Genomic DNA, 23,190 nt, shown 5'->3' with positions numbered 1-23,190 from the left:
TGTGATAGGTTTGTTTGAAATGATAATGGCTATTGGTGATCATATGAAAGGCTAAATTCTACATTGACCCTCTATTAATGAATTCAAACCGTCAGTTCAAAGGACTTTTGTTCTCTGAGCTGTATGGTTTGACCGAGGAGATTTCATGGTTTTTCTAAACGACATCATCTATCCGACGTTTATGCTAATGATGTCGTTCAGAAGGACGATGAAAACTCCACGACAAAACCATCCAGCTCAGAGAACCAAACTCCATCAAAATTAGATGTATACAAACAAAAACAGGGAGTTGTAAAAATTCTTAATCAATTAATTCGTATGAATAATTTTCCTAGTTTACTTAGGTCGCCCATCAGTTTTGCAAATTTACTGTATCTAAACTAATAAAGAGTCATACATCTACCTCGTTCAACCTTTTTATACACCATTACATCAATAGTCCTTATTTCTATATTATGCATAATTATTTATAGTTTAAAAATATTATAATACGCAGATGTAACACATGATGAAAACAACAATAACAAGCTTCTCTACGAATCATACTCCCCATTTATTGTACATATCAATCTTATTTGATATTTAGAATATTAACGATCCCTGTGGTGAAAATTAAAACAACACATATAAATAAATATTTTTTCCCAATTAGATTATTATCAGGGTTCAATTTAATATATAAAACTATTTATGTGAATATATATGAAAATATTATAATAATCAAAACAATTTCTGAATTAAAGATCACAATGAAATAGATGGCATAATTATACATAATAGATAACAAGTACAAATTGATAGTACAAAGACGGGTTTTAAAGTAGTGATATAGGAATAATGAAATGGCTGTCCAGTTCATTCGGATTTCTGAGTGTGGTTTAGCTAAGAACATTTCGTGATTTAATTGATTTTTGTATTGCTTGTTTCAATATTCCCATTAACGATTAGGTCTGTAATTGGTCAGTCACTTATTGGCATATGTGAATCCTTGATATTGCCATAAGTCACAAGCATTATAAGCAGAATTGGATAATGACTAGCAGTTGAATTTAGGAAGAGCTTTTCGTCCTTTTTCGAACTCGTCAGTTAGATGTACCTGATCTCAGAGTTGATGTTCACTCTGGGAGTCGAACCCAATACCGTTCGCTTTTTTAACACCAACGTGTCATTCACTTAGCTACTGATGTACACCATGAAAATTCTCTGATATCCACAAATCTCTCCAAACCGAAAATAACAAGAATTCACTTAGTATTGTTTGTTTGAATCTTCCCATTGACGTTAAGGACTGCAACTGATCAGTCTCTTATTGGCATATATACATACTGTGCGTATTGCCTCGATATTGCTTTAATTCACAAGCATTATAAGCAAACATGGATAGTGGCTAGCAATACTAAGTGAATTTAAACTTCACCCCATTGCACAAGCAAGTGGCTATGAGGACTCAGTAGCTGAGTGGATAACGCGATGCCGTTTGAAACGAAAGGTACTGGGTTCGAGTCCCAGAGTGAATATCAACTCTGAGATGCAGGTACATCCAACTAACGAGTCCTAAATAGGACGAAACGCGCGTCCTGGATTTCATTGTTAGCCACTATCCATCTTTGCTTATCAAAAGTAAAAAGAGTTTAAATTAATGTTTGGACACAGAAAACAGGTTAAATTTGAGTAAACAGACATTTAAATTATCATTTCCAATCACTGAAATTACGCAATAAGAAGTATATGAAAGCAAAGGAAGAACAATGGTTAAGTTTTTGTTTAAATAATAAATTGGGATTAAGATGGTTAATTATATTGATTGTTTATAATCAGTACTACGTAAATGCTTTTTTTCTTCAAAGAATGCGTTGAGACAGATCTATTTTCAATAAGCAATCATTTGTTCCTCAGTCTGCAGATGATAATTACTTTAAACAAATTGTTTTTAACAACTAACATGATTTCATTTCTATTGATAATCATATAATCATGAATACTTGTACAAGTATGTATCTGTCCATAAACTATGAAACACTGATAATAATATATTATTAGATACAAACTAAATTTGTCTCCTTATAACAAGGTTTTTGATCATTTTGTAGACATGTAAATAATCAGTAACAATAGGAGGTAATTTAATTTCTTAGTATAATGTATTCAAACACAGTAAGATGTTACAAATATTGTTTATTAAATCATATGTATATGATGAACAAACTTATCCAGTGATTAGAAGAATGTATTGGGTAATTTAATAAACCTAATTGTTTTTATAAGCAAAGATGGATAGTGGCTAGCAGTGGAATTACAGTCTTCAACATCAATGGGAAGATTCAAACAAACAATACTAAGTGAATCTAATTGTTTTTTATTTTTAAAAGAAAGTCAGTATAAATATTCTAATAACATTTGTTTTGTTTATATTCTACCGTTAAACTTTTGCAATTTGATTATTGAATCAAGTGACTAGACCTTATTATGAACTGTATTGAATGTTGAGCATTTTCGTATAGTTACAATCAATATATATTTTGTAGAGTGGAAGGATTTCGTCATATTAAAGAAAAATAGTAATTTTTTATATCAAGTTGAATGAAAGAGATTTTTAGATTTTACGGTTGAAAAATTGTTTTTACTGAATTATTCAGTAAATCATTTTGGCGAGACTATAATTTATGGACGAGCCAATCAGAAGAGTCCGAGGGATTTCAACGTCACGGCGACAATTTCAGTACCTGGTGCTCATGTACCATCGGTCCACTGAGGATTTTAGAGAAGACTTGACAATTAAGCGGCTACAATAAGTGAGATTACTAAGAAGTTCCTTTATTGGAAATCGCAGTGATCAAATGACTTGTAGACCTTGTGCAGACTACTAAGATGTCCCTCGATGTAACATCTTTTGAAGGAAGACGTTCGCTAGAATAGGAACCTTTTTCGCTCGATCCAGATTGCCGCCAACTGTATAATAAAAGCACCAGTAAAATTGGTGTCACTGAAACTTCGGCTGTTCAGTGGTATGAGTATTGTAGGGACACATCCATAATAAAAATGATAACTTTACACAACCGGAGTACATAAACAATATTGAAGCTATGTGGTGGAGGCTGAAAGGGTTTATGTGATCTTATCGTGGCTCCAGAGACTGAGTATTATGGAGCCATATGGATGAGTTCCTCTACCTTATGCATTACGATTTTTGAACCTTTGGACCTCTTTCTAACCTTGACAAGTTTTTGGATAATATAAAAAAAAGTGTATCCACTTTAATTCTTTGGTTTTGTCTAATATATTTTTACTCTATGCTGACTGTTTACTGATTAACTAATATTTCTCAAGGTCACTCAAGATTCGTTCAAAGGTCACCCATAAATTATAGTCTTGCCATCATTTTATTTCATATTTATGTTGAAATATATATACATACAAAAGAACTATTCACTGTTCTCCTGCTTTCAATTGTATTTCAAATGAGATCAATCTATAATGAATATAACGTACAAATTGAACAATTCTCCATCAAACCTATCCGATTAATCTGTTTCCATATTATACATTAAATAATTATTTAAGAAATATTGAATTTCTAAATTCATTTAATATTTGTTTTGTATCTTACCATTGACGTTTAGGACTGCAACTGATCAGTCTCTTAATGGCCATATGTGCATGCTGTGCGTATTTCCTCGACTTAGCCTTAATTCACAAGCATTTTAAGCAAAGATGGATAATGGCTATCAGTGGAATCCAGGACGCGCGTTTCGTCTTGTTTGGGACACGTCAGCTGGATTGAATTTCTGTTTAGAATCATTCCATACATTCACATATTATTCTCATTAAATATCTTGATTGAAATCTTTGTTTATCATTATTATTTATCATCATTCTATATTCCTATAATAATAATTATTATCAGGATTATTCTCTACACCTTGACATTATCATAATTTTTTTCCATTATTTTCTTCATTTTTTTTTGTTTTTCAAAAATGAATATTAAATCATTGTTAATATCGTAGTAACAAAGTTTTCAACTTTTATTTTCTCTTCAATTTTTTCCTTCTAAATAATAAAACAAAATGAAAACAACACAGCCACATATCCATGCAGATACACTCACACACACATACATACATATATACCGGCATACAAACATATATGAACACACAGAGATATTTTTAGTTAAGTACAATCATTTTCTCATTTTTAATCCATAGATACTTTAATTTGTATCCGAATATTATTTTAAAAGAAGGAGAATATTTTAATTGAAACTAGTTAACGGACATTGATTATTTATTTACTTATCGATTAATATGTATATTAGTCTTAGAAACTATCACATATATATCTATATGTGTATTTATCATATAAGAGTATAATTGTGTGTACTTTCTTGATTATTGTGCCAGAAAATATTGAAAAATTGGAAGTTTTTCTCGAGGATACTGAAATAAAATTAGGGAGGATGATGATGATGTGTATGTATGAATGTATACATATTTGAGGGACAGCAATGGTAGTAATAATAATACCTACTATCATTAACCTGCTTATTAACAAGTATCTCTTCATTTATAGATGAAATAAATTAACCTCATAGAAGGAAAACCTAATTCCAAAATGATTTAATAAATATCAGTGTACTGTATTTATCGTTTTACTACTAATTGACAGGCTATTGTAAATTGTACACTCTATGGATTGTAAATAATTTACCAATTGTGTATAATTATTTTTATTAAATAATTATGCTTTATAAACAAAGATGGATAGTGACTAGCAGTGGAATCCAGGACGCTACATCGAGGCAATACGCACAGTATGCACATATACCATTAAGAGACTGACCAGTTGCAGTCCTTAACATCAATGAGAAGATTCAAACACACAATACCAAGCGAATTATGCTTTGTTATAAAAATATCGACTGGTTACAAATTATTATTATTATTACTATTATTATGATCATTATTATTAATATTGTGTGATATAATCTCTTCTCTTTCGAAACATACATCAATTATAACACAACTTGGTAAGTTCTCACCATTCACTGTTCCTTATATTACTACATTTTACTGATGGTTAATAAGTAACAAACAACGAAAATTCGTTGAATTGAAACATTTTTTCTAGAATGTCATTTTAAAACCTCCTTGTAGAAAAATTCCTTGAAAAATGCTAAAACTATTTTTAGTATTGGTAAACAGAGATGGATTCAAACAAACAATACTAAATGAATTTATTTTTAGTATTATTACGAAAAAGATCTTGTCAGATTTAATTGGGGTAATGATAATGTAATGATAATGTGATGATTTATAAATGAAACATATTTCAAATCCTCAAATCTGTTGATTGGTAAGAGACCTATGAAACCTGAACTTAATAATTACTTATGGCTGCTATTAAAAACACTTTGGTATTTTTTTTCTTCACCTCCAACGATAAGTTTTGATGATATGACCACAAATATTAGACAACTAGTGACTGACTTAAATGTTATCGAGATATGTGCCTCATATGTATGAGTACACACGTTTTGTCGTCCAAATGTATAAAGATACACCATACTGAAAAACAAACTTGAGACTAAACTAATGATAGCGTGATTACTAAAGTTCATTCTTATCAAAAGAGCAATCACCGTACATATTCTTATCTTCAATATGCATCTTAACAATAAAACCAACCGATTACATAATTTATATGACCATTAATACGTTTGCGAGAGAGCCTTGAGGGGTACAAACGGGAACGTGGTAAAAATTATTTGTTAATACGCAGGTCCAGAATAATCGATAAACAGTGAGGATCTGATGAAGATATGAATACAAGAATTGGCAAAGTAAGAGCAATATTCCTACAATTTAAGAATATATGGAACTCAAAACAACTGTCAGCCAACACCAAACCCAGAACTTTCAATACGAACGTCAAGACAGTCCCACTGTATGGAGCTGAAAGTTGGAGAACTACCACAACTACCATCAAAGAAGTACGGGTATTTATAAACAATTGTCTACACAAGATACTGAATGTCTGTTGGTCGGATACCATCAGCTACGGCCTACTGTGGGAGAGAACAAACCAACTTCCAACTGAAGAGGAAAGTAGAAAAAGATCATGGGTGCGGATAGGGCATACATTGAGAAAATCATCAGATTGCATCACGAGGCAAGCGCTAACTTGGAATGCTGATGAGGAAGACCAAAGAACACATTGCACCGGAAATTTAAGGCAGAGATCGAAAGAATGAACAGAAATTGAAAAAAAACTGGGTAAGAGAGCCTTGAACAGATTTCGATGGATAATCCCGGTGGGTGGTCTATGCCACTCCACAAGGAGTAACAGGCATAAGTAAGTAATGCACAGGTGGGTGTAAATAAGAGATTTAAACTACAGTTGTTTTCATATTATTCGTTAATTGTAATTCAAGTGAATCTTAACCATACTCATTAGAATTAAGTCTTTTATGTATGAGTATTTCACCTGTTACTTTGTTATACAGTTGTATGTCATCTAAAATTTGTTCATTTTGGGCTTAGGTTAATTATTCGCATTTATCCTCAATTAATTCAGACGATTAATTCCACGACCACTATCATTCAAGTTTTCGTCCGTTATAATATATGACCTCATCTCTCTCGTTACATATACCGTTTTAATACCTGGTGAGTTTTATCCACTCACTGCACATCATGCAATCATTCTTGACGATTAGCGAACAGTTTTTAAACCGATTACATCCAATGGAAACTTTCACTGTAATCATTATCTGTAAGTAATTCTCTTTGAAAGATATATCAAATTTCTCGAATATTTTCTGTCCTTTTTCTATTATTTATTATCTCTTCGATTGCGTTGTTCGAAATAGTGTTTCCTGTTATAAATCTCAGGAAGAGTAAATAACTATTATTAGAAATTCTTAATATGACTTAGTTCTCAGAGTTAGATAGTTTCAGTTCAGAGCTTTCATTGTTGTTCTAAACAATATCATTAACACATACTTCAAGTAGAGATGAGCATTTTGATTACTAAATAAGTAATAACCTAGATTGAACTGACGAAATTGTCTTAGTGTAGATCGAAATAAATTTAATTTATCAGTCTATACGAAAAATGTCAACCAATCACATGGTCACAGGTTAACTGAACAAAACAGCCAACAAGAACCGAAGAACATGACAAGATAATAAAACCTGTGGAGAAAATCGGTTAGAAACAAAGTCATCAGAAAGAAATGACTTAACACTTGTAGCATAATCAAAATACTCATTTTCACTTCAATTAAGCGCTCATGATGTCTATAATGACAGCTAATTAAACCATCCAGCTCTAATCTTCCTCATCTTTTCAAAGTGAAATAAAGTAACCTTAACTTTGTTTTTGTTTAATCTAAGTTCAGTTAGAGAAAATAATTGACTTCTTTCCCAATATGGTTAGAAAAACGTACATTTCGAAAGTTTAATGAATGTTTTAAATGTTTCTCATCATTTAGTCTAATAAACATTCAAATCATACATGATATAGTATTGGATGATATTGGATATTGATCGTTCCTTTTGTGCAACTCTTCAAAAACGACCACGTATAAACCCTTTTCAAATTCTTTTAGAGTATTCGTATATGTATTGCCAACTATAAAGCATTCGAATGAAAGTTTCATGAGGTAAATTGGGTTAAATCTATTATTAGTAAATTGATAATTTGTATTTTATAATCACCGTCAGAATACAGAAAGTGTCAGTACTCTAAAAACCAACTGTTACATAATAAGAAAAGTGACAAATATTCAATCGAAAATTATTTATGCCACACAAATTGACATTATTCGGAAGTCCAATGAAAAAATAGACCAACCGATGACTCATGTCAGTTTGATGGAGTTCAGTCAAATTAAAGGTTAAAGAAAGACATAAGGGGTGATTTAACTACAAACATATTATTCCTATTTAATGTCTTACATCAACTCGGCGCTCAAATACTGTGAAACTATTTGCTCTAATTTAGACGAAAGTTCTTATATATTATGTAATTTGTTATTGACATCTTGGTTCATATGCTTAAAAGTCTACTATTCAGTCGAATCATTTTATATCATGACAGCTGATTCGATTAAACTGCACACATTATTACCTAGTCATCGAATCTTAATCATTTAAATAATTAGTCATTATCAATTACATGATTAATATGAATTTGAATAGTTTGTTCATTGATGCTGATGTTATAATCAAAAGATTAAACAGCTATTCAGTGTTATGTGGGTTTTAATAAGTCCCTTAATAATATTAATTTATATATACAAAGCATCTTGCCGAAATATGAGAGCAAATACTTCATTTGTGAATTTCAATCATTTGTCTTTCACATTCTGTATGTTTCTTCCGATTCACAATTTCTTTCCATTTCTCTTTCTGTTTCCTTCAACTGAATCTTCTCAGAATTCTACTGCCAGGTTTTCTACTCCCGATCGGTGTTACACAATACTTATGTCTGTCGATATAAGTAGCATATACCACATATATATTGAGTGATCTAATATTCTTTCATATTGTAGTCGTAAATAAACCTCTAAAATCAATAGCTCACCTAGCTGAAGGCGCTCTGTCATGCATCCGCACAAGATCACGAGTGAGAATGCCGTGCTCAACATCCCCTGCAATCACTAGCTAGTTTAGATCAGTCAATTCTCGATATATTGATAGCCTATCAAATATATCTTCTAACCTCCTTGCTTCTGACCTTTGATTTCACTGGGTGGGCACGATTCATTCATAAGTGTTACTGGTTTAGGTGTTGTCAAACTCCAAATACCTATGGCATCTTCAATATATTATGTAACATTGATTAAGTGATAAATATCATTACTTTCAAAAACAATGGCATTTCTCATGTAATGAACACTTAATATTGATTAAGTCAATTCAATTATTCATTACATTCACTTTCATTATATTATTATTTTTATTTATTCATTCATCATGATCATGAATTTAACAATAGTAAAATATCCATGATCCCGCCTCGCGAGACTGATAGGTCCTGGGTTCGAATCTTGTTTTTCTGAGGAGTCCCACAATAAGACTGAACGGCTGTTTATTGGTTCCGGGTTTTCTATGATGGTCTAGCTTCAATTGACTCATGATCTCAACTATTGAAATTACTATAATATCCACAAAACCCCTTCTGATAATAGTAAAATATATTTATAATTAATTTTCTATCGATAAATTGCTGTATCATTTTACTTTTCATAGAATGATTTATGCGTTGTATCAAAATTGTTTGTTGTAACAACTAGTACACTTTTTTTTCTTTTTTTATTGAAAAAAAAATAAAAACGTAATTTTACAGTTTTTCTATTCATAACTTTTCTGTAGGAGTGTTAGAAATGACAGTTTTAAAATGAATGAATGAGTATAAATGACCAATATGTTAATAATAACAGAAAGAATACACATATACACATACAGTGGGGATTGAGTAAGTAGAATGTATATATATTTTTATATATCCAAGTGATATAGTCGTTACAATACGTTCACACACACACACACACGTATCCACTCTTCCGCCTCCTTCTACAAAAAAACAACACAGACTAACAAAACATGTTACTATCTGAATCACAAAAAAAATTAGATTAAATTCTGTTTTTATGGAAAAAAAAAGATTAAAAATACATCAAAAAGAATATTTTCGTTTTATATGAACCAACAAACATTAAAAAAAAAACGTGAATGTTTCAATTCAAACAATTTTTTTTAAAAAAAAAACAGAAGCAACAAAAGGTTACACAAAATGATATGTTATTGTTATTATTTATAATAAAAGAGTAATTTTTGAAATTTCCAGTAAATTCTTTTTTCTTAAAAACAAAATAATAATGAATAGCAACAAAGTAGAAAACTGTTTACAAATGCTCCATGAATATCGGTTATTAAGAAGAAAAAAAAGGATAACGATTGTATAAGATTTTTGTTGTTTTTTTGTTCTTATTATGATAAAAGAATGATTAGGGACAAATTTTAAAAACAGGTGATAAAAGAAGAACTTCATCATAGTTTTGACTTCGGAGAAAAGAAAAAAGGTTTCGTAGAAAAATGTAAAACATAATTTACCTTTCATGTTTTCCCTTTTTTATATTAGAAAAACATGTAAGTTAACTGACCTGGGAAATATCAGGGTCTGTCAAGTGAACCAAAGTGTTAAATAATAGTGGTAATAATAATAATAGCTATGATTAATAAATATAAACAGGTGTACTTATTTTGAATAAAGCGAGAGATATACATACACACATACACAAAATCTTCATATACCTACACACATTCATTTAGATACACACAAACACACAGGGAAACAATAACTTTTCAACTGAAATGAATGAGATTATGGTTCTATGAGAAACAAATATGGTAGAATAAAGAAAAACAATGCCACCTTGTTACTTTTTCATGAGAAAAATGTTTTAGAGAGGGGTGGGCAAAAATAAAATTTTACTGATGATTGATTATTGGATGTGACATTTTATTTTTTCCTTCATAGAACATGATCGTTCTCTGTAAGAATGTCACGGTCTGTATCCGATTTAGCCTAAAAAACAGACAGAAAAGAGTAGATAATTTTATAAATATTCATCCCAATATTGACTGAACAAAGAAAAGAAACACAATATTTAAAGAAAAACATCGAAATTTGGATAGACTTAAGGAAAAGAATTTCCATTGACCAATAGCAGTATTCTACTAATATTTAATGTATCACACAAAAAAACCTCAAATGTTAGTTAAACTAACTATTTAATCAATATTTATTTTATTCTGAGACCAGATATTCATTTGATTGTATTGGCAGTGCTTGTACAAATCGGTCAGTTATCTAAAGGCATTTATGAATGTGGATCCAAATATTTAAGATAATTATCTGTACAGGGTTGTGGAGACTGTTTATTTCTATATAAGTCGCGAACCAATCTAAGTTAGGTAATTTCTGAAAACCTGAAAGCACTGGATGGCCGTTCCGTCCTAGCATGGTAGCCCTTGCGACCCCATACACAGGAATTGAACCTAAAGCCTTCAGTCTCATACGGTAACCCTTAACCTCTAAAACATCGAGTCGGTATCCAATCATGTATAAACCTATCCTTCTTACATCCAATATGGTTTAGCGCCACTGATCAATATTTGTCGTAAGGACACTAGAAGTTTCCTTCCAAAGCTAATCACTGGTGAACATATGATAATTACCAGTATGAAGTTATGGGTTTGACTCCTGGATCCAAGTTCATAGGTTTACACTGTTGTAGAGTCGTACACTAGAGCAGGATGGCATGTCAACGATTCCAGGTTTTCAGTGGTTGTCTAAATTTGATCGGCTCGTAGTTTTGATGATATTCAAGAGAAAAATTAAAAACAGATTACTTGTTTGTAACAGATAGTGTAGTGTACTATCAACAGTTGTTCTTTTTTTTTTACTAAAATTAAGGAATTTCTCGCGAGAAAATCAACAGATTATCGATACATCAATACTTTGTAAATATAAATGACTAGATCTAAATGAATTAGGGTTCGAATGTGTTTATTAATTTAGATATACATTGAACTTTAATTGTCGTCTGTGTATCACTGGTGCGATTTCTGATTGAAAACCAACTATTTGTTTATAATATTAGTTCCACTGACTTATACAAGATAATTTTATCGAAACCATTGTATTACGTAAGAATAATAAAGAATAATGTTTAAATCTTTTGAATAATAAAAAATTTTCTATCACTCTCTAGGTAATACAAATAGGAATTTGGCAAGACAAATTTGATGGATATGAAGATATTTTATTATAAAAATTGATATCTGATAAGTTTGGTCCTTGAATACATACCATAGATTTTACAGTCGCTTCCTAGAACCTCTAGAAATCTTCTACATTTTAACTCCATACAATTGAAAGAAGGTGGAAAGTATGAAGAGAAGGTTTACTTCCAAGGTGTTCATGTAAATAAAAGCAAATATATTTATACATCTACTTGTGATCTATGCATTTTGGAAGTTTCCAAAAACGTGTTAAAACTAGTAACAAAATTGCTGATTGTCCAATCAGTATATAAGACATAGTTTGTCGTTTTTTAGAATTCTCTAGGATGTTTATATTGATCAAACATTGGATACAAAATTCACAACATTGATCAGCGTCCGAAGATTTTTCCAACTAACGTTGGAAATGTCCCAAACAGTATCGATTAGGACTTAGTAGAATATACTTATGACTGTACATGCATGATCGAACCTGGAACTTATAAGTCTTTCGATAAGTGTCTATCTTTGTGCAATTGTCAAACGATTGGATTCTGATTTAAGCTTAGTGTTGGACAAAAGAGCTAGCTAATTCAAAGTTTGATCCAGTTGGAAGTGATAGGTAAACGGTAATTAGGAGCTTGAGGTCCTTTTTCGGAATCTTAGCTTGTATTAATTTATAACCTAAACTAAAAAAAAGGAATAATTCAAATCTGTAAAGGGTTTTTCATGGAATAACTACCGCATAAAAAAACTATCTATATTGAATATCGTTCACTTTTATTGTGAACTCATTAGATCTGTATATAAAGTTTTTTATTCTCTGCTCACTGTCTCTCTCTCTTCCTCACTCGTTATTTAAAGACATCCTGGTTGAATATTTGAGTAGTTGGAATGAATAAGAGTGACTTCATTCAGTTAGTTATCAGTAAACATGTTCACATTTATTTTTAAACTTATAACCTGAAAATAACCTCATTTTACCTTACTATTTATATTTAATTGTTTGTAGGTTTTTATTTATTAGTAACATAAAAATCCTACCTCCTTTTTCAACTCATAGTATGCAAACTTTTGATCAATAGCAACTCTGAGATTAATGTTCAAACCATTTATTACAAAAATAATTTAAGAACTTTGCAACGTTGTACATCTTTTGAATTAGATTAGAAATTCCCAATCATCACTAATAAAACTACCGTCTCAATACTTTCAAGTTTTCAATAGATTTAAGGTTTAGATTAATATCATGAATGGATCAATGTTAGACCTCCATTGGAAACGTGGAATGACCGGCTGGCCATTTCGTTCTGGTATGGGACTCCTCATCAGTGAGCATCCACGATCCCGCACAAGGAACTCGATCCCAGGACCTTTGGTCTCGTGGGAGAACGTTCAACCTCTAGACCACTGAGCCGGTATCCTTCAGTGTTTATGTCTAACTTCAACCAATCCATGATCTTGTGCGACCATTCATCTTCTGCCTGAGGTAGACAACTGATATGATATTGTTTGTTCTTAACTTACTCTCTGCATTATCAACGCCTTCGACTGATTTAGTTCATAGACTAGTTGAAGTTAGACATTAACACTATTAGATGCCAGCTCAGTGGTCTAGAGGTTAAGCGTTCGCGTGCGACATCGAATATCCTAGGTTCAAGTTCCCTGTGCGGGGTCGTGGGTGATCACTGCCGAGGAGTGCCATACTAAGACGAAACGGCCATCCAGTCCTTCCGGGTTTTCAATGATGGTCTAACGTTGATTAATTCATGATATCAATCTAAACTCAACAATCTCCACAACCCTTTACAGATTTAAAGTTACTTCGTCTTCAAATCCAGAAAAATGTAATCGGGATAAATGAAATTAACAAACAGAATTACTATTCCTTGATTAATTACTTAAGAGACCAACTGTGACACAAATATCTCCGTAGTAAAGTTTGTTATCATTAAAAGCCATGAAGTTAGTCAAATTGGAATCAAATGAAGAATATGAATTTCTCCAAGATCTTAGATATGTGTTATGTTGATATGCACTATGATACAAAGCTTCATGTTGAATATATACCCTAGAAACTATGAAATATTCAAAATTAATGGTAATAGTCCTTTCTCTTCTCATCAGTGTTAAAAATAAAAGACAGATATACACAGTGAACAAAATCTAAATTTGTCCTAAAATGGAATAATAATAATAATAACACCATGAAATTATCCCCTTTTTTGTTTTTTCCTAATTTCTATTGCTTTTAAATTAAATTATACTCACAGACAATTAAATATTTTATACAGTTGAGACCATGAATCAATTGAAGCTAGACCACCATGGAAAACCTGGAGGCACTGGACGGACGTTTTGTCTTGTTGTGGGATTCCTCATCAGTGCGCATCCACGATCCCACCTCGCGAGATTCGAACCCAGGACATACAGGTCTCGCGCCTGAGCGTTTAACCACTAGACCACTGAGCCGGCATTCAACGGTGTTATTATCTAACTTCAACCAATCCACGAAGTTGAGCAACCATCTACGGCCATCCAGTGCTTCCAGGTTTTCCATAGTGGTCTAGCTTCAATTGATTCATGATCTCAACCATATAAAATTACTAAAATCTCCACAAAACCCCCTTCTGATCATTAAATATTTGTCAGTGATGTTAATTAACTTGAAAAAATCTGAAATAAACCAATAAACAAAGATGAACACTAATGATATAAGTCAATCTTGATTAACTGATTTGTTTATTTTGAAGATGTACAATTAATATTTTGTTTACTTCATAAGTCGATATTTTAATGGTCACTATTAATTTAAAATTTATAATAATAAAATGAGTTATTTAGATAGATACATACTGTTTGTATGTATATACTTTATATAAACAGATTTTAAACCCCTCTATATATCAAAGTAACCACAAAAAAGACCATAAATCACCCAATTCGTCTTTTATTTAATCAATGTTTTGAGTTTATGTCTCCTTTTCGTCTACTCATACTATTCAATCTCAGTATACTAGCAATTTTGTGTTCTAATTTCACCTTAATGCTAATCAGATCAGGGATTAAAGGCAAAAAAAACACAGAAAGAGTCAATGGATTAAATGACACTATATAAAAGTGTACGTTTAATGGTTTATTTCCTGTCTTTGTATTTGTGTATTCATATAAATACACGAAATAACTTTTTCCCTTTAAACTATTCAGACTGAGTAAGAAAGATATATACACTTTTTAAACGTTGAGATTTAAGACTGTATTGTTTAAATGTATTGCATTTCTTTTAATGCTTTTTCTTCCTAAATTATAGATAAAAGTGATCTTAATTTAATGCAGAATAAAATGAAACCAATGCTATCTCATAGAAACAGAGAAACATAGAGACGGAGGCTAATTTGAATTCAAAAAGAATCAAATTCTTGTTTTTAATTGAGGAAAGAAGATGTAACTGAAATAAAGACACAGTGGTATAAATACAGATTTCAGTTAATTTTAGATATAGTTTAAATTCACGCTTTCTACTATAAATAACAAACAATCTGTAACTTCTTATTATGACTGAAACCTTTAACAGATTCTAGTTAAAATTGGATTTATACATTGATCAAACTACTAGTTATTAACAGCAAAACTTATAGTTTTAGACACATTAACCAGAGTATTCATGTTAGATGATACCGGCTATTGTCTGATTTATGATTTGACAAATGTAACATCTATATTAAGATTTAATGGTGGCCTGCTTAAACATCTGGGTTACATGTTCCTATCATCTAGATGTTTCAACAAGTTATCTAATTTCGTTTGTTGTAATACACCAATATGGCCATTAATCGTATAACCTAATGAGGTGCGTTTATGAAAAGTGTACAACCTTTCGTTGTACAAGTTACAAAAGGCCCAATCAGAGATATTGTGGTTGCTGGTAATATGGAGCGAAAAGAATACACATTATTTAGATATCGATTGACTAGACTGTTAACATCTGACTGGCGGTTAGTCAATATTTATCGTCAGGATCGACGAAGAAGTAAGAAAGAGAAACTTGTTGAAATATATTGTGCTGAGAATTCTATATTATGCCAAAAATAAAATACTGAATAAAGCTAATAATAATTATAAACTCAATAAAGATGCAACGATTAAATTTGCTGTAAGAAAGAAAAACCTTTCCTTTTTGGTGCATTAATTTTTACCGATTAGAACTTTGAGAGATAAGTATAATCTGAAGATGATTACCATCATAAACCTATGTCAGCTGAAGAATCACTGAAAATCAAGAAGCCCATTTCATCCGAGTTGGAGCAGCAGGATTGGATCATCAACACTACAAACACACATGACCTTACATAAGAACAAACCTCGTATTTTTAGGCCGTAAGGTGATTTAATAAACATTTTAAACCAGGACAATTAATTGTCTCGCATTCTTTGATTTTATTTTCAATCATTCGCCAGTTCATGTTGAACAATAACTTTGAATTGTATCAAAATCTTACATATACATATATACCAAAAATAATCTCACTTTGAAGATAATCGGTGGGAGATTCACTTTAGGCAATCCCTTAAATCCCATTTGTGTAAAATGATCATTTTTCAAAAATTCATTTGGTTCTAATACAACTCCAGTTGAATCAGCATAACTTGGAGGTGATTTAATTCGTGTTTTATTATAACTGTCACTATTACTATTACTGTTACTATTATTCATTGTAGTGTAATATATACTTCCACCTTTATCCATATCGCCATCACCTTCTAATGCACAACTAGTTACTTGATTTTTCCCCGACGTACTTTGAACAAGTTTCATGTATTTATATTCTAGTCTAATAAAACAAATCAACATAAAACTGTAGTCAAAAAGAAAGAGAATATTTTTTGTTTAAATAATAAAAAAATAGCACCACCTCCCATAATTTACGAACTGTATCAGCATTTATAGACAACAAAAATAATGAGTAAACAGGTAAACTGTCTAGAATCATTTAATAGGATGTAACAGTTAACAACACAACTGAACATACTTATTTATAGTTAACAAATGAATCGTATCATTAAATTTTGATTGGGATAACGAGTCATAAGGGTAACTCACAAATGAATCATCGATCTCCCTCAGTTTATAGATGCCCCTTGCTAACAACTGTCAAATTCCTAAATAGCTTCCAACCGATTATTTATAATCGTCTAACATAGAAAATAAATTTCAATACGATGTCAAATCATTATGATTATTTGACAAGATATTAATTTATTTATAACACACACACACACTAGAACATGAAAAGAATACAACATAAAAATTACAATTTTGATTTTGCTAAATAATATCAAAGAGGAATTTCGAATAAGCAGATTCATTTTACTGTTACGAAGAATTTGATAAGAAGGTACAACAGGTTCTTTCATGGTTAACAAAGATAGATGGTGGCTATTAGTGGAATCCAGGACGCGCGTTTCGTTCTATTTGAACCTCGTCAGACGGACGTACCTGGATCCAAATAAGAGACTGGTCAACTGCAGTCCTAAACACTAATGGGAAGATTCAAACAAACAATACCAAGTGAATTTAAACTTAACCCCATTACACAACCTAGTAGCTATCATCACTCAGTACATAAGTGGATAACGTGGTGATTTTTGAAACAAACGGTACTGGGTTCCAGTTCCAGAGTGAACATCATCTCTGGGATGCAGGTAAATCGATCTGACGAGTCCCAAATAGGACGAGACGCGCGTCTTGGATTTCATTATTAGCCACCATCCATATTCACCTATAATGCTTGTGACCCAAGACAGTATCGAGGCAATCCATACAGGATTCACAAATGCTAATAAGAGACTGATCAATTGTAGTCCTAAATGTTAATGGAATGATTCAAACACACAATACAAAAATGAATTAGGTTCTTTTATGGTTTTTGTCTTGAGACATGTATGATAACTTCCAAAACCAGTAAGTTGTATGATCTCTAAGATTTCGACACGATTTCAGTCCTACACAGAGATATGTGCCATAAAATATAGTGACCACCTGTCTTGTTTTCTACCCAGCGTGAATGAATAGCGTTCAACATTGAAGCTCCTGAGATGAACATCACAAAACATATCCAGGCCACCAATGCCATTGTTTTAAGATCATGGTGCTAACAGCATGACAGTTACCTCGAACATACTGTAACTTACCAAGATACTACCTACGCTGTATCGCCACCAGATATAATCTTCAAAAAATGATGATAATCGTGCACTGCGTAACAGAAAACACCTAGTAACAGTGTATATAGGAATCATAACAGTGGCTTTCTTATGAAGGTATGCAGAACCGACGTGCCATAATACACTTATGGATATTGGTTTCCAACTGGTAAATCAGATTTAGAAGTATTATTTTTAAGGTTAATTAGGGAAGTGTCTCAAACATCAACTAAAGAGTTGTTCAGTATGTCATATTTTTTTAATAAGTCTCCAACTAAGAATAGTCCACCATAGACATTAGCTTATATGTGAATAATATTCGTACACATTCGGGCATTCAAAAACATACAGCTTACTTTTTATTTCGACGATGACACATGAAGATGATCAATCCCAAAATAATTAAAATTATTAAAGTCAATAGAACAGCAGCTGTTTGAGATCTAGACAGAAGTGGACAACGTTCAATGAGAGTAAGGTTTCTGTCCTGTGGAACTCGACATTCCCTGTTATGAAATAAAATGATAGAATAGAAGATTAATTTTTCCTAACAGGTTAAATGTAATACTCTTTATATACTCAACAATGTTATAAAATAGAAAACAAGTACTGTTCATTATTTTCTAATAAATTATATATTAAAAAATCACTTCCTTTGTGATTAATGCAGCAGATAGAAAAGCCACCATTATTCTTAATCATTTCAACTTTTAACTAATAGGGTTAGCAAATCAAGAATAGTTAATAACTGAATCATCACACATTAGGTAAATGATCTTAGTTGACTCATGAAACTGATGAATATTATAACATTAATATTAATTTTTAAAAAAGCTAAGCTCGGTGACTCCAGTTCATTGAAATTCATATAATAAAAGCTATAGAATAATAGTTGACTTAAGTTTCTGGAGAAATACACACAACAATCTGATCTACTCTAACTCTCCTCTAATACTAACATATTGGAATATTATATCTAAGTATAGAATTTTGAGATTAAACAATTCCGATTAAATTATGAAAGTTTAAAACAATTTTTGTTCTTCATCTGAATAAACAAAAAATAATTAAAAGTTATTTACCTAATGTTTAAAGAAATAAATAATAATAGTTGAAAATATTAACTCAATATGAATATAAATAAATTGACTTAACTAATGTAGTGTTCGAAAATTTGCAAATAAACATTATAATATAGTTGAAATCATGAGTCAATCGAAGCTGGACCACCATGGAAGACCTGGAAGCAATAAACCGCCGTTTCGTCTTATCGTGGGACTCCTCAGTAGTGTGCATCCACGATTCCGCCTCGCGAGATTCGAACCCAAGACCTATCAGTCTCGCGCGCGAGTGCTCAACCTCTAGACCTTTAGACCTCTAGACCAACTATAAAATTACTAGGAGCTCCACAAAATCCCCTTCCGATAATAATCATATGCTCACTAGTGACTGGCTTTAAGAGGTATTTCCTGGAGTTCTAGTGAGAAGCAGTGACCAGTGGAGTTCAACCGGGTCCGTTGTGAGATAGTAACTCACTGAAGACAATGGTGGACGGTTGCTCAATTTCGTGGATTGGTTGATGTTAGACATTAACACCGTTGGATACCAGCTCAGTGGTTTAGATGTTAAGCGCTCGCGCGCGAAACTGATAGGTCTTGGGTTCGGATCTTGCGAGGCGGGATCGTGGATGCACACGGCTGAGGAGTGCCAAAACGAGACGAAACGGCCGTCCAGTGCTTCCAGGTTTTCCATGGTCATCTAGCTCCTATTGATTCATGATCTCAACTACATAAAATTACTAAAATCTCCGAAAAACCCTCTTGTAAACATTATTACTTCAATTTACATTACAGTTAAATTAATTAGATATTAAACGTTCTTCTAATCAATTATCATATCACTTATTATGATAATATTTCATTAATGAATCAATTTACTATGATGATGGTATTGTGTTAAAACCTTGTGAATTCTGAATATCATTGCTAGCCAAATACCGAATACACAAGATCAGATTATATCGAGACGACCTACTCAGGATTTTCATTTGGTAACAGTGGTTAATTAGTTACATTCTTAAATATCAATAACCAGAAATTACAAAATCCTTACTAATTATTTCATATACATTTAACAAATTAGTGGCTATGTGGGACCATTGATTGAGTGGATAACATCACTGATGTTCTAAGTCAACTTCAATTAGCTAAGTCTTGAGTAAGATAGTAACTCGCCAATGAAATCTAATGACAAATTAATGGCTATTTATAAATCTCAATGAAAAATAGTTGAGTAAGACAAAAGGCATATTTAACTAGAGACAAAATGTAAAATCATCTCAAGTATTCTAATACTACTCAATTACTCATTCTCTCTGTTGTTTTTTCTTGAGGCAATAATAATACTTAATTTAGCAATCAAGTATGCTTCAAACACATAGTCCGCTAAAATGAATGAAAATAACAATACTTAGACGAGTATTTGCATTTCACGCCCTAAGTATATATATGTCTGAAGTACACACTACACATGGATATAGCAATTTATGATTAAATAATCCAAATGGTTATTTAGTATTGAAAATGGGTTAATTAAATATCTACATTTTGAATTATTGACCATACGGCTAAATAAATAGAACGATCCTGTTGGATGTTTAATTTTTTCATCCAACGAATTAGCTCAAGTAATTTAGAAAATTTTCATATTAGTTTCATGTTAGTTATATATATATATATCTTATCTCAACATAGTGCACTCAGTGTCGAGCCACCTAGATTAATGGCCACATTGCAACTTGATCGATAGCATTCAATCAGCACTAAGAAGGACTTGACACGCATGAAATTGATCACCACCCAGTGATCAATCAATTGTGATATATATATGCATGCTATATTTTTTAAATAACATTTTTTTCAGTGTCAGGCCAGTTAGTTTGTTTCAAAACTCCCAAAGGCAGTCGTTTTTGTTGTCAATCTATATTGTTTAAAGCAATACATTGTCATACATACCAACTTGATTAAAAAAATCTGTTTAACGTCTATATAAAATAACTCAATTGGCAATTCACCAAGTTATTAACATATACTTAGTTATTGTCTAATTGTAATAAAAGTAACTTTCTTTACTCTACTAATCCATATTTCCTTCTCTTCGAGATGTATCTTTAATGCCTAATTTTTTCTATTAACATTTATACTCTTACTACCATTACTAATCTGGAATTCGCTATGATAATGCATTAGGTTCTACATTGTATATGACTGAATAACTGACTGAGTGGTAAAAATAATATTTTTTATAATTCTTTTATTTTAATTAAACTTACCATGGAGCACGAAGATGAACCTGTCTGTGACCATAACTACATTCACCAAGAATTTTTTCATAATCATCTTCTTGACACATACGACAACCATACATTGAAGTCCATAGAAAATGATAAGTACATCCATCACAAGTACCATCTGGACACAATGGTGGTAATTCAATTTTACCAGTTATATATTCACTGAAATCTTTTATTTGATACATGTATGTTTCGAAATTCTGAGTGAATATACATCGTAATGTGATGACTGTAGTTCGTCCATGAGGACAATTGGGACTATGACTTAAAGTAAATAAAAAGATTTTGTTTAAAAAATATCATTACCTGATAATTCTATTTGTTAATTTTTTTGGTTGCAAATAATTATTTACAACTAAGTACAGAATATATACATAGTATATACATATATACATTGCTTTGTTATCAGTGAAATTCTGTTACCTGGATACATAGTTTTAGTAATCCAATAGGAATAACATATTATATTGTACAGTTGAATTACAGGTTTTGCAAATTCTATACGTACGTTAGATTATTGATAAACATTTAGATTAACTCATTCAAATTAACTGATTGACCTAAACATTTAAAATGATGTGTAATTTGTTCTTCTGGATATCGTTTAATTAGTGATTCGTGAGTAATTCAGTCCATTTATAGTCTTCTTTTCTTTCTTGTAGTTTCCTTCCGTTGCATTAAGTAGCAGTTGCTAGTTATTAATCAATCAAAGTAAACATCGTACCAGCAGCAGTAATCAACATTTAATTCAACCCACAACACTGACATATCGATTTCATTTCGATTCATTACAGTAGTTAATGAAGCCCTTGAATTAAATACTTGTTAGCTAATAAACTCAAACTCATCTCCATTCAATGCATTAAAAGATAATATCTCTGTTGAATACAATTAAAAAACTACTGATCATTGATCTTAATCATTAAATAAAAAAAAACATGTCATGGTGTTATTCTTATGTAACATTCAGTTTAGAAAAAGGATCAAAATAGTTCAATATTTAAGAAATTTAAATAAAATCCAACCTTATTTAAACTTACTCATCAGAAGCAAAGACATAATGTAAATCGTTACCGTATTCTATAAGAAAGCGAATGAAAAACAAAAAGACTTTAGGTAAATCATGTATTTTTGAAAGAATAGAAATATGACAATAAAAAAAAAGAAGAAGCTGAAACAATCCCATTTTACATTTTGACTTTATTAAAACAAAATGAAGACATAACAAAGTACGAGAAAAAAACACCCTGGATAATCATTGAGATTCACAATAAATAAGGAATATATTTTTCAGGAAGAGATAAAAAGGGGAAAAAATTTACCTTATAAAATATGCAAATGTAATTTAAATTGTCTGTAACAATTCACTCTTGAGAATTAATTATGTACATAAATAACTAGTCTATTGATTGTACTTTTCCTCTTCTTAATATTACATATGAGATCACTTAATATTGTTTGTTTTTTCAATGTATGTATGTATGTGAGTATGTATGTGATAGAGCACATAGATACTGAATGATGAATGTTTCGTTCTATGACAATGATTAAAGTATATAAAACATACAAGTTATTCGGTTAATTAAGAAGTTGATTCGTTACAATGTTATATGTAATAATAACATTTAGATACTTAATGGATATCAAATTAGTAATTGCGAATGAATATTTCAAAAATCCTAGATATATCTAATATTCATCAGTTTATATTCTGAGTTTGCATGGGAAAGTTCCAAAACATTGAAATAGTGATTAGAAATTATGGAGTTAACAAATATTAGATGATTGTGTAATGAAGTAACTAAAAACACGATTCATACAACGGAGGCTGACACTTGTATT

The 23,190-nt window shown here is 31.2% G+C and overlaps 2 protein-coding genes and 1 non-coding gene across 3 annotated transcripts in view; 1 reads left to right on the top strand and 2 right to left on the bottom strand.

Annotated features, from left to right (window-relative positions):
• Positions 1–1,445: 1,445 nt before the first annotated feature.
• Smp_tRNA_02420_Pseudo_TGA.1.1 lies at positions 1,446–1,516 on the top strand. Its single transcript has one exon. It is a non-coding gene (tRNA).
• Positions 1,517–9,791: 8,275 nt separating this feature from the next.
• On the bottom strand, positions 9,792–10,125 carry Smp_118560 (hypothetical protein; the record flags this gene model as incomplete). Its single annotated transcript, XM_018796766.1, has 1 exon — positions 9,792–10,125. The coding sequence occupies one exon, from the start codon at positions 10,123–10,125 to the stop codon at positions 9,820–9,822; it is 306 nt and encodes a 101-aa protein (XP_018651875.1). The 3' UTR covers positions 9,792–9,819.
• Positions 10,126–10,539: 414 nt separating this feature from the next.
• The window catches only part of Smp_156630 (hypothetical protein), a gene marked incomplete at both ends in the record, with an annotated part of 60,882 nt that continues 48,231 nt past the window's right edge, over positions 10,540–23,190 (bottom strand). Inside the window, 5 exons of the mRNA XM_018796765.1 lie at positions 10,540–10,593; positions 16,321–16,624; positions 18,353–18,502; positions 21,328–21,612; positions 22,389–22,428. Coding sequence (XP_018651874.1) covers positions 10,540–10,593; positions 16,321–16,624; positions 18,353–18,502; positions 21,328–21,612; positions 22,389–22,428 — 833 coding nt within the window. The remainder of the gene's footprint in view (positions 10,594–16,320; positions 16,625–18,352; positions 18,503–21,327; positions 21,613–22,388; positions 22,429–23,190) is intronic.

The sequence above is a fragment of the Schistosoma mansoni genome, chromosome 4 (assembly GCF_000237925.1).
Source record: "Schistosoma mansoni strain Puerto Rico chromosome 4, complete genome".
NCBI classification, from domain to species: Eukaryota; Metazoa; Platyhelminthes; class Trematoda; order Strigeidida; family Schistosomatidae; genus Schistosoma; species Schistosoma mansoni.
The sequence above is the reverse complement of the archived record's forward strand: the minus strand, read 5'-3'. Positions and strand labels throughout refer to the sequence as shown.